Below are 12,989 nucleotides of genomic sequence, written 5' to 3'. Positions count from 1 at the left end.
CCCCATCAATTTGTATTTTAACTTCCCCTCCCCCCAAATAACCTTGTGTTAGAATTATAGAGGTATCTCCATGAATAGTATCCAGCAGGTACAGACTCAATGACATGTCCATACAATGGCAAGAGCTGTAGGACACACACTGCATCTCTGAGTGATAGCCACATACAGCAAATACTAACGTCATCACCCAGTTCAAATGTGAAGGACACCAGTGACACCCACATGCAGTCCTTGGGGTTTGGTGGTAAAGAGGAATCTTTGTCATCCCCAGAGCCTCAAGTCCATTGTTTTTTGTCATCTGGAATGAAATGACTCAGGTGCCTTTTCATTCATTTAGAATGTATCATATTGTAAGATCAGCTGTAGAATTCTATAGGGTATCTTGGAATAGTATCTCTATCATCTAATTGAGAGTTCTACTTCCAGTTTTGTGGACTGTCACAATCACCAAATCTCATTGATTGCAGCAAAGTAATTGTTCTCTACTCTAGCGGTCTGACATATTGTTTTATTATAGTTATTTCGAAAGTCTTATTATTCCTACTAATTAAACAACAGTTCTAAGGTATGTAAACTGTTTTATTTAAAAAACTTGATTAGAAGTCATTTTTATTCCTTTGCATTCTGATATGTTTATAGGAGATATAAGTGGAATTATAACTGCCCCAATGATGAGAGATTTGTAGTAAATAGTACCACACACCCTTTCACCCTGCCCATATTAAACATCTGTAATTGGTTATGGCATTCTTTCTCGATGAAGTCTACTAACCAATCTTAACATAGTACTTCAAGTCACTACTACCAGTCAGATTTAGCACTTGAGCTCCCAGAACTAGCTTTTCTTGAGTAATCCTTCCTTGTTCACTTTACACAAAATACCTTTTTGCATGTCTGTGTCTTAAGTTCTGTCCACACACAGTTATTTTCAAGATTATATTTTGGGTACTATTTCTTCCCTCCCCCATATTATTTGTAGAATGTACCAAATTTTGTAAGCCAATCATGATAATCATAAAAATGATGATGTTAACAGTTAACATGTATTGAGTAGTTACTGTGTACCAGGCACTATGCCAAGTGCTTAACATGTATTATTTCCTTGAATTCTTGTAACAGCTCTATGAGTTAGGGACCATTATTAATCTCATTTATAGATGGAGAAATCGGGGCAAAGCTAGATAACTGGTAAATGGCAGAGCCTGGATTTGAACTGAGGGCATCTGCCTTGTCAGCCTAAATTACTTTAGAGCTTAACGCAGAGGTATGACCTTCCTAACAAATGAAGGCTGGGTTAAAACCAGAATGATTCATAGTGAACATACTTTTGCCTGTGCTGTTACTAGGCTAAAATAAAAGCCACTACCTTCGTATTTTTCCAGATTGCAAACTAACTTACCACAACCTTTTCAGTCTCTTTCTGAGTTTTTTGTCTATTAAAAAAAATCTTCTGGTGGACTTCATAAGTATGATTTGGGTTTTTATTAACCTCTTTTGCATTTGTCTTTTCATATCTTGAACAACAACCTTTATAATTTTTGAGAGACTAGCTATCTTTGTCAGTTGTCTTATATGTTCACAGATGGCATTCTTTTATCTGTCCTCATACCATCTGTAGCTTCATCGTAATCTATTCCAATTGGTGTCATCTTTCATTTATGCAGGAGTGAGTTATTAAAATACAACTTTATATTTGTATAACATTTTGGGTAAACATTAGGATAAAACATTGATTTATTTTATCATAACAGTCCTATGCAAGGAAAATTTAATTATTTATTTTTTTTCCATCTCATTTTGATTTACTTTATATGTAGTCTTTGGAATTGAATTGAATTCAACAACCATTTGTTGAGCACATGTATTGTGATCCCAGAACTGTGGGAATGAAGATAGGATCTCTGTTCTCATGAGCTTACAGTCTAGTGGAAAAGGCAGTGAAGAAGTAAACACAGTTATGGTTTCCACTACAGAAAGAAAAAAAGAATGGCAAAGGATTAAATCTGGTCTAATGCATCTACAAAGTCCTTTCAGAGGAAGGGTGATTAGGAATTTGCCAAACAAAGTGGAGCTGGTAGGTTGTAGGAAAGAGGAAAAGAGTCTTAAGGTCGAGTGAGCAGTAAACTAGAAAGCCCTGATGGTAGCGAATTTAGAGTGACCGAGATGCTGGAAGAAGTTCAGTCTGACTGAAACTTGGACTAAGCAAGAGAGTGACAGGTGGTCTGAAGTGAGACTTGAGAGGTAAGCAGGGATCAGTTGCCTTGAAGAATTTGAACCTAAGATGAACGGCAAATCATCGATAAGCTTAACGCAGAGGTATGACATAAACAGATTTGGGTTCTAGGAAGACCTCTCAGGGTACAATGTGAAGAATGGATTGGAAAAAAGAGAAGTGGATGTAGGGAGGAAAGTTTGGAGGCTGTTTTAATAGTCTTTGTGAGAAATGCTTTTTTACTTAGACAAGGATATTGGCAGTAGAGACGGAGAGAAATGGATGGATTTAAGAGAGAATTTTAAATTCTGAGAATGGAGGAGCCAGTCTAGGTGTCTACAAAGCTCTGGATTGTTCTACTGTGTCATGCTAAACCAAATGCCTGTCCTATTGCAAGAGATAATGGAGAGGAATGAGACCTGAAATTAGTACCTGTATCATGAACAGGCATGGCCTCACAGGATAGTTATAAGGATACTAAAGATAAAAGCACTCAGTTAATTGCAAAGTACTCAATTTAACAGTCATATAGTGGGGATTCTGATGTAAGGTTTGCCCTTACACATCAGTGTGTGTGATATCAACCGAACTTTGATAAACAAATGTGTATTCTGTAGCTGATGTCTCCTTTCCCCTAGAATGTCAATTCATTCTTTCATTTGCTTATTCATTCATTCATTCAAAAACAAAAAACGAAAAAACAACAACCATTTGTTGAGGACCTACTGTCCAATAGGTTTACTTATCTTAGTCTTTAATCCCATATAAAACTGTCAGACCTGGTGTAGGCCTTTGGTTTGTATAGTTACTAGATGGGCCAAATCTCATTTAGGACACATTTAGTCGGTCAGGTTTCCATTTTAGTTGACAGAGCCTCATCATTTCTTCCCACGTAGTCTATCACTTAGGGTATAGTCATTGATAAAATCCTGCAACCCTGGTCTCCCATGTCTCCTGATGTCATGTCCTTTGTACTTTCTATAGCTATTCCCAGTCTTTGCTCCCAGTCTTTGCTCAGTATGCCTAATCCCATTTCAATCAAAGAGTTGATTGATTCAGCCACCGCCACCACCATGTCTTTTATCAAACGGTTAACTGAATGAATTGGGTTTTTTTTGACTGAGAAGGTTAGCTATTTCAGAGAGGAAAGTCTAGTTGCATCAAGGTAATGCAAGCAATTGTAGCAAGTAAATCCTCAATCTCAGTGGTTTAAATGCAATAAAAGTTTATTTCTTGCTAATGTAAAATCCAGTTGGTAGTGGGCGTGGAATTGGAGGGATTCTTTGCTCCATTCGCTTACCCACACTGATGGAGTCAACAAAATTGCCCTGAGCTCAATATCCAGCTGGCAAAGGGGAAGAGAGTGAATGAGGAAGATCACACAGGAGGTGTTTATGGGCTAAGAGTGGCTTAATCATTCCTACCCTACCACGTTTCGTTGGCTAGAACACGGGTATGTGGCCATTCCTAACTTAAAGGTAGGCTGGGAAGTGTATTCTGGGTGATGGTTCAGGAAGAAAGGAAAACCTGATGAGCCAGTCTACCCCACCTGACTCTCCTTGTATGGTATCTGCTCTTTGATTCAAATCATGAGGGTCAGGAAAGGGCCAGAGATGTGGAGGAGTCTAGTCTCCATTGTGCTTTTCTAAGCCATGCATCACGTGCTGGGCTTTAGAGTAATGTCTACATTCTGAATTCGTAACATATCTGATGAGTGCTATTCCTTTGTTCTACAGGGAAATAAATGCTCGACTTGATGCTGTATCTGAAGTTCTTCATTCAGAATCCAGTGTGTTTGGTCAGATAGAAAATCATCTACGTAAATTGCCCGACATAGAGAGAGGACTCTGTAGCATTTACCACAAAAAAGTAAGTGTGATAGAAATCAAGTCTATTAAATGTAATGTTCCTCAGCATGAGGACACTAGATACTATAGGAAAGCATTTCAGAGCTTTATTGTTATTGTTATGTTATTTTTTAAAATCTTGCAGATAACAAAAGAGCATCCTCAGAAATTTTCATTGCACAAATTAAGGTTGCTCCAGGGTTTGCATTGTAAAAGGTAAAGTTTGTCCACTTCTGTTAACTACAGCAACGCGTAAAGGCCCTTCTGTTACAATACAGGATATTCTGTTTCAGCCTCAAAATGTGGACCATCATCAAAACAGGAAATTTACTTAGATTAGCTACTTTTAAAAAGAGATGCCTGATTTCTTTTGACTCAGAACAGCTTATTTGAGGACAAATCTGCTCTAATATTTCTGGTGGCCTCAATATGTAAATAAGTTTAGATATTGAAGGTAAGTTAAAAGCATTGTTTTGATTTTCATCATTTAAGCTTTACAGTTTGTCATAAAAATAACAAGACAAGGTTTTCACACTTTTGAAGGAAAATACTTCAAAATATGGCTAAAATTTAAAAGAACTATCAAGTAGTGGTATTTATAATTGCTGGTAAACTTTTGTTACGCTTGTTTCAGAAGTCATGTACCTATGTTAGACCCTTTGTTCCTTATAAAAACTTAATGAGATTGAGCCAGTGCCATGCTTGTCACCTTCTTACTGATGGGGAATTATGTGTACTGCTGTCTATATATAATGCTACAGGAGCTTGCATTACCTCAGCAAAAATGCTGCTGAGAGAGAGAGTAACTTGCTAGTGACAGAATTAGTGTCTAACCCAGGGTCCTTGACTGGGTTTTTAGTAGGTGCTCTTTTGGATGCTACCATTTTTGATGAAGTAGTTTTGACTGCCATTGCATGTTTTTCCTGGTTATCCCTACATAAACAAATTTTATTTTTTGTCCAAATGTAAATCCTTGCCAATTTCCTAGTGTTACCGTAGAACAATTTTTACAAGCCTAAATTTTAGTTATGATCAGTTTTTCATTAGTCTTTACTGTTTTTAGGCCTTTCCCCCAACAGAATTTTACTAGAACGATAAGTACTTCTGAGAATACTTGCAGTGCCCAAGATGACTTATGTAACTGTTCCATGTGCTTCAGCTAAATTTGAAAACAAAGAACAAGCCAGAATTGGGAGCACTAATCCCTAGGAAAAAAATGTGTGAGTTGGTTGTGGGGTCAGTTGTAGCATTACTTTGGTGGGTTGTTGTTTGGCTGGCACTAGCAGAGGCTGTGCTGATAGTTGAAAGTCTTACGATTGACTTTTTTGAGGTTATAGAGTAGATGTCAATCTATTTGTTGTTTTGTATCCTTGGCCCAGTGCCTGAGAGTCCCTGGTATTATTCCCCTCAAGCTACAGATCTCCAAGCACCTTTACTATTTTAAAGGATTCACTAACAGATGTCAGAGATTTTTGTTTTTCTCAGGAGAAAATAGGAGCAAAGCTGGAAAAATTATCAATTGCAAATCAAAAGAGCTAGTCAAAGTATCCATGGAATCAGGAGGGTGGCGTCATGCCATGCTGCTGTGATTTCTGTAACGCCTGTTGCCTCTCTTTAAGATTGACTTTGATGTTTGCATTTCATAAGGTTTGTGTATTTATACAGTTTTAAAAATCTGGTTCACGGTCAGAATCTAATTCTTGTTTTTTATTGATATATAACTTTATATTAGTTTCAGGTATATGTATAGCATCATGATTTGTTGTAACTATCTGTCACCATAAGGAGTTATTGCAATGTTATTGACTATATTCCCTGTGCTGTACACTACATCGCAGTGGCTTATTTATTTAATAACTAGAAGTTTGTATCTCTTATTGTCCTTCACCTTTTTCACCCATCCCTTGCCTCTCTTTCCTCTGGCAATCATCAGTTTGTTCTCTGTTTCTCCGAGTCTGTTTCTATTTGGTTTTGTTTGTTCATTTGTTTTGTGTTTTTAAATTCCACATATAAGTGAAATCATACAGTATGTGTCTTTCTCTGACTTATTTCAGTTAGCATAATATCCTATGAGTCCATCCATGTTTTCGTAAATGACAAGATTGCGTTCTTTTTATTGCTGAGTAATATTCCATTGTGGTGTGTGTGTGTGTGTGTGTGTGTGTGTGTGTGTCATATCTTCTTTAGCCAATCATCTATTGATGGACACTTGGGTTGCTTCCATACATTGGCTATTGTATATAATGCTGCAGTGAACGGGGGGTTGCATATATCTTTTTGAATTAGTGTTTTCATTTTCTTCAGATAACTACCTAGATGTGGAATTGCTGGGTCATACGGTAATCCTATTTTTAATTCTTTGAGGAGCCTTCATACTGTGTTCCATAGTGGCTGCATTAATTTACAGTCCCACCAACAGTGTGTGAGGGTTCCCTTTTATGATGAGAACTTGTAAGATTTACTCTCTCAGCAACTTTTAAACATACAATACAGTGTTATTAACTGCCGTCACAATGCTGTACATTACGTCCCCATGACTTATTTATTTTACAACTGGACATTTTCACATTTTGATCATCTTCCCCCCCTTCATCCACTTCTGCTCCTGGCAACCATTAATCTTTTCTCTGTATCTATGAGTTCTTTTTTTTTTTTTAGACTCCACACATAAGTGAGATCATATGGTAGAGAATCTAATTCGTTTTAAAAGTAACCAATATATTGAGCAAGAATGACCTTTATTTTAGAATTTCAAAATATACTTCACCAGAGGAACTTATGACTCATTGAGAAGCTGTTCCTTGTTGCTGTTTTAATGTTTAGACAGAATGTGCCTAAGGATTGGTTTGAAAAGTGAAAATTAGCAATGATATGGTAACAAACCGAACCATTAAAAAGTCTACATGCTTTAAACCAAATTTTTATAGATTAGTTAGCTGGCTCTTGGAACCCACCAGCAGACACACGTCTGTTCCTTATCATTAGATTACGCTAAGTAAGCTTCTTCTGTAGGTACCAAATGGTGAGTGATATCCTGGGTACAGACTGTGCCAGTTATGTGAAATTCAGAAAATGGTAAGGAACACTGTTTGGATGTTGTGCAAGTGGGAAGCCTAGACCATATGGCTGTGTGGAAAGTGCTGTGGAATAGGCACAAATAGGTATTTTTTATGATGATAATAATAGAGGATCCCAAGTAGGCTGACACTGAAATAAAATAAATATTTCTTTTGATAGAACTTCAATGTCAAATCTTAGAAAATAGTGCTAGTCACAGGAACCAATTAACTTTACTCAAGAACTGCTTTGTAAGAAAGTGACACATAACTGCTAAGGTTGGTGAATACATTTAAAGGATAATAGCACTTACTCCATGTTGAAAGGACAGAATTTTGTAGGTGAGAATGGTTTCTTCCAGTCCTGTGCAGGTCAGTCTGTTCTAAGGCTCTTCCGCAGAGAAGTTTGCTGCCGGAAATGGGGCTGCACAGGAGTGACTCCAACAGCAGCTCCTTCACCCTTGTCCTCAGCTTTCTTCCAGCTTCACTGAAAAAAAGAAACTTCAAAACAAGCCAGCTTGGGCACTCAGGACTTGATTGCAAAGCATTTGTGGTTTCCAGTCGGCTTCTGTTGTTGACTTAAACTTTACATCATGTCTGAGCATGAAAAAGTAATCCCTTTCTTGCCTCTCAAGTACAATAATTACAGGAGGTTATTATTCACAAATTACATTAAAAATGTTTGTTTTTAGTTCTTCGTTTTTGTTAGAATGTATCATTAAGTGATTATTGGCCAAAACCTGCTCGGCTCCACGTTTATACAAACAGTCCAGCTTCCGGTATGTATCTCTCCCAGCATACGCGTACAGTGGCCCTTCTGGAGAAGAGGTGCTTCATGTTACACTTTGAGCTCAACTTTTGTTAAGTTGGACCTAACTTCTTATTTTTCTGCATAATTTACTTCATTCCTGAATAATTATCTTTCTAGAATACGACATTAGCATTAATCCATTTTATATATGCTACTTACTATGTGTACTTACTAACTAAATCATAAATTGTCCTATCTCAAAATATTTATTTTCATTAAATACTCTATTGATTTTATTATCTCGAGCCTTTTGATGTGATGTAAACTGGACTGGCCGCCCTTTATACCTTTTGTACAGCTTCCTTCTTAGATTTCCTTTTCTTCCCTTGAATTGAATCTTCCGTTTTCTGTATTCCATGTCTTCCTCTTGGTTTATCCCTTCATGTTGGTGGAGTGTGGAGTACATCCTCTAGAAACGTCCTGATAAAAGGTATTGGAAGTAGATGTTTTGAAACATTGATGTCTGGAAGTGTCTCTTTTCTACTCTTACATTTTTTGGTAGTTTGGGTATAAAATTCTAGGTTATAAACGATTTTCCTTTAGACTTTTGTGTTACTCCGTTGTCTGCCAGCTTCTACTGTTACTGTTCAGCAGTCTGAACTCATTCTGATTCCTCATTCTTTGTGTGGCTTCTTTTTTTCCTTTTCTTCCCACCCCTCCTTCTGGAAATGGGAAGATTTTCTCTTTGTCCCTAAATGATCTAAAATACCATGATTTGCTATAATTTAGTTCTGTTTTCACTCATTGGGTGCTTTCAATCTGGCAACTTAAATCCTGAAGTTCTGGGAAATTTTCCTGAATTATTTTTTTAAAAAAATCTTTTTTCTTTCTGCAAGTCTGTTATTTGTATTGATTGAATCTTCTGGACTGATTATCTAACTTTCTTCTTTGTTTTCTATCTCTATACTTTTGCTTTACCTTCTTGAAAATTTCATCACTTTTATCTAGTACCTTTTGTGTTGAATTTTTCATTTCTACTACCGTGTTTCCCCGAAAATAAGACCTAGCCTGATAATCAGCTCTAATGCATCTTTTGGAGTAAAAATTAATATAAGACCCGGTATTATATTACATTACATTAAAGACTGGATCTTATATTATAGTAAAATAAGACTGGGTCTTATATTAATTTTTGCTCCAAAAGACGCATTAGAGCTGATTGTCCGGCTAGGTCTTATTTCAGGGAAACACGATATCATAATCAATTTCTAGAATTTCTTGTTTTCTTCTTCTCTCAATATCTCTTATTTTTACCATTGCATCCTATTTTTGTTTCATGGTTGCAATATTCTGTTTAACTGAGGATATTATTATTATTTAGAAGTTTTCTTTTTATCTGTTATAGGTTCTATTCCCTTCAGATTTGACTGACTGATTGATTGATTGTTTTGGTCTTTGCATTTCATATTAGAATTTTTTAATCTGATGCCTGATCATTTTTTAAGAGTAGAGGACTAACATGCTGATAGAAAGGTCTGTGTAGCCGAATGTGACTTGCAAAATATGAGGTGAACAATAGAGTGAATTCGCTGGCCCACTTACTGGTATCCTTATAGTTTCTTTAGAATTGGTACCCTGCTGTAATATCTTTAGAATTTTCCTTTTGGGCTTGTGAGATTCCCCAGGGACTCTTTCAGTCTCCTGACTGGCTAACGATGTTCTGGGAGCTAATAACTGGGAATCTCAATGTTCAATTTGCAACTTTTCCTTCAATTCCTTGTTTTTACTGTGCCTGAAGCTAGTTCAGGTAGCCTGTGTTTCACCTTCCCCAGAGAATACAACTAGTCCTCTGTAGGGTGGAAAAATGGTGGTTGCTCATTGGCATGAAGAGGAACAGGAGATTGAGGGATTTAATTGCTTCTTAAATCACTTTCAACTAATCCTTTTCTACCCTTCCCGCTTCCAGCTTCCACTTCCAAAGATAATTTGTGCCACCAGTTCCTGAGTCTTGTAGGATGCTTATATAATTCAAGTTTTCTTCAGGGCCAGCTCAAGATTCAAATATCTTGAGTCTTCTAAGTCAATTTCCACTTATTTTTTTTATTTTATAGCTTCTAAGCTATTTTGCTGTTTTCTTTTCTCCTAATTATTTTTATGGTTTTATGCCTTTTAAAACACTATTTGACTGTAGTTTCGAGATACAGTGAAATCAAATGCACATATTCAGGCCATTCTCTTTCAGAAGCTCCAATGTAAAAATTATTCATACTTACGTTAAAAAATGACAACTGTATACAACCGTGTAAAATAAAGAGTGAAAAGTCTTCCTCTATTACCCCCACATACTCACTGCCCACAGGTAACTAGAGTAAGTTACATGTGTACCCTTTCATAAAGTTTTTATTTATATTTTCATTACTATAGAATAATGCATATAATTTAAAGAATTAAAAATGAAATTTTATTGTGTAAATATATGTAGTATATAGTATATACGTATACTATATATTTAATATATGTTAAAATTATGGAGTTCCATATCAATCTGTATATATCAGTGTGAACAGATGTCTTAATTTTTAAACTGTTTTATAGTACTACATTGTATGAGTTTTTCCTAATAAGATCGCAGTTGCTTGATGTTTGCTTTTTATTCATCTTTTGAATATTATTACAAATATGTATATTCATATACATATTTTTCCCTGCTTGTTAAAGTATATTTTTAATTAATTCTTAAAAGTGTAATTGCTTAGTCAAAGAGTATGTATACTTTTTTATTATGAAGATATACTAAATTGTTCTTCAAAAAGATTATCCCTCTACTAATAATATATAAAAGTGTTTTTTTTTTAAACACCCGGTGTTACTTGGCTGTTATCAAGTTTTTATATCTTTGACATTCTGATAAGTGAAAAATGCTCTCCTGTATTTTTAATTTGTTTGTCCTGATTGTGGGGTTAATCATGTGCTCATGGGACATTATTTTTCTATGAACTGCATATTCAGTTCATTTAGACATTATTCTTTGGCTTATTTAGCTTTTCCGTGTAAAATTTGTAAGACCTTGGTATATTTGGGAGAATCTTGCCCTTTTTCTCTCACGTGTCAGGTATTTCCCCAGAATTGTCCTTTATATTTTTGACACTGCTTACTATATTTTTGCTATATGGTCAATATATTTTAAAATGAAGAAAACATGAGCAGTGAGCAAGAATTGGCTTTACTGTCTCAAATTATTTACGTTATAGCTTTAAATTTTTATTTTATGAAGTATTTAAATTGTTGCTTTAACAGTTAGAAGGTATCAACAGTACTTTATTTCAATTAACTAGTTTATATAATAAAATTTTCCTTTATTCTGATTCTATCTTTAAAAAGATCACTAATTAACTTTTATTTCCATGTATTGTATGCTGTTTAGATAATAAATATTTATATTTTCAGTGTTCCACCCAAGAGTTCTTCTTGATTGTCAAAACCCTTTATCACCTGGAGTCAGAATTTCAAGCCTTAATACCTGCTGTTAATTCCCACGTTCGGTCAGACTTGCTCCAGAAATTTATTTTAGAAATTCCTGAACTCCTCAGTCCGGTGGAGCATTACTTAAAGATACTTAATGAACAAGCTGCCAAGTAAGTAGCAGTCCTTTAGTTTTCTTTTCTAGCAGTTTGAATTTGCTGGTCCTAATGTGTTTGCCATTCTACATGTGGATTCTTAAGGTTCACTAGAAGTATGGAAGAAGTTGCGTGTGAAATAGGAATTGTAATTAGATACTAAAGGCTTTATATTACAGCTCGAAGAAACACTTTGCTGTATAAAATTTAGGCAGTTTACCATCTAGGACAGATGAAGTACTTACTCAAGTATCATATGATGAAAAGATAAAGTCCAGACAGAGCAATTAGTAGCAGTTTGTTAATCCCAAAATGGGTGTCACATGGCATTTTGTACTCATTTGCTAGACATCCAGGGATGATCTACCTTATATTTAGAAACTACGGAAGCAAAATCATCCTTTAAGAATGGATAGTCATTTTATAATTAATCCCACAAAGAACTCTGTATAAAAGAAAGAAGATTTGACAGTATTTATGTTTGTGTTTATTTTCTGAATAGGCAAACAACAAATATTTAATTTTATCTCTTCTTGCTTTTATCTTTGGAATCATGAACTTGCAGAACAAGAATGATGTTAGGGTAATTTTGTCAGTCTTCAAAGAAATTAAGAAACTTACCCATAAATCAAGAAATTTAGGGTGGCCGGATGGCTCAGTTGGTGAGAGGGTGAGCTCTGAACAAGGTTGCAGGTTCAATTCCCGCGTGGGATGGTGGGCTGTGCCCCCTGCAACTAATGATTGAAAATGGCAACTGGACTTGCAACTGAGCTGTGCCCTCCACAACTGGATTGAAGGACTATTACTTAGAGCTGATGGGCCCTGGAGAAACACACTGTCCCCCAGCATTCCCCAATAAAATTTTAAAAAAGAATTATTTATAAAAGTTAGGGTCAGGCAGTTTTCCTGACTTCCATCCCTCTCTCTGCTTTTTCTTCATGCTGTGAAAAATAATTGATAGCTAGTATAAGTTATATATATGTTTCAATATATGTATTTGCAATGTTTTTTTTTAGAATTGGAGATAAAACTGAATTATTCAAAGACCTTTCTGACTTCCCTTTAATAAAAAAGAGAAAGGATGAAATTCAAGGGGTTACTGATAAAATCCAAATACATTTGCAAGAAATACGAAAAATACTGAAAAATCCTTCTGTACAGTATGTGACAGTATCAGGACAGGAGGTAATGTCAAACACACTTTTATTTTGCAATAGTTTTCCTGAAGTAGAAAAGCTATTTTAAAATGTAAATAAAAATATGAGAATCGAATGAAAACATTATTTTCATATTTTCAGTTTTATTCCTTTAAAATATGTTGTCATACCTTGTTTTGATAGGAATTATTTTAATAACTTTTGTTTATGTACTATGGTCTTTTGATAAAATCATGCAGCTTAATGTTATGTGTTTTAATGTTATCTGTTAAAATGATAATAATAGAAAACCTTGACTATTGTAGATAATAACTTAAATAATTCATTTATCCTAAATCCAGGAAAGAGA

General features: G+C 35.3%; 1 protein-coding gene across 2 annotated transcripts in view; it reads left to right on the top strand.

The window, feature by feature from the left end:
• The window catches only part of MSH3 (mutS homolog 3), a gene marked incomplete at its 5' end in the record, with an annotated part of 143,969 nt that overhangs the window by 68,000 nt on the left and 62,980 nt on the right, over positions 1 to 12,989 (top strand). For both annotated transcript variants that reach the window (XM_081052891.1, XM_081052892.1), the window contains 3 exons: positions 3,949 to 4,081; positions 11,314 to 11,501; positions 12,500 to 12,668. In XM_081052891.1, the coding sequence (XP_080909017.1) occupies positions 3,949 to 4,081; positions 11,314 to 11,501; positions 12,500 to 12,668 (490 nt within the window). The remainder of the gene's footprint in view (positions 1 to 3,948; positions 4,082 to 11,313; positions 11,502 to 12,499; positions 12,669 to 12,989) is intronic.

Source organism: Rhinolophus hipposideros (assembly GCF_964194185.1).
Source record: "Rhinolophus hipposideros genome assembly, chromosome: 7".
NCBI lineage: Eukaryota > Metazoa > Chordata > Mammalia > Chiroptera > Rhinolophidae > Rhinolophus > Rhinolophus hipposideros.
Note: the sequence above shows the minus strand (reverse complement) of the source record. Positions and strands in the feature narration are given on the sequence as shown.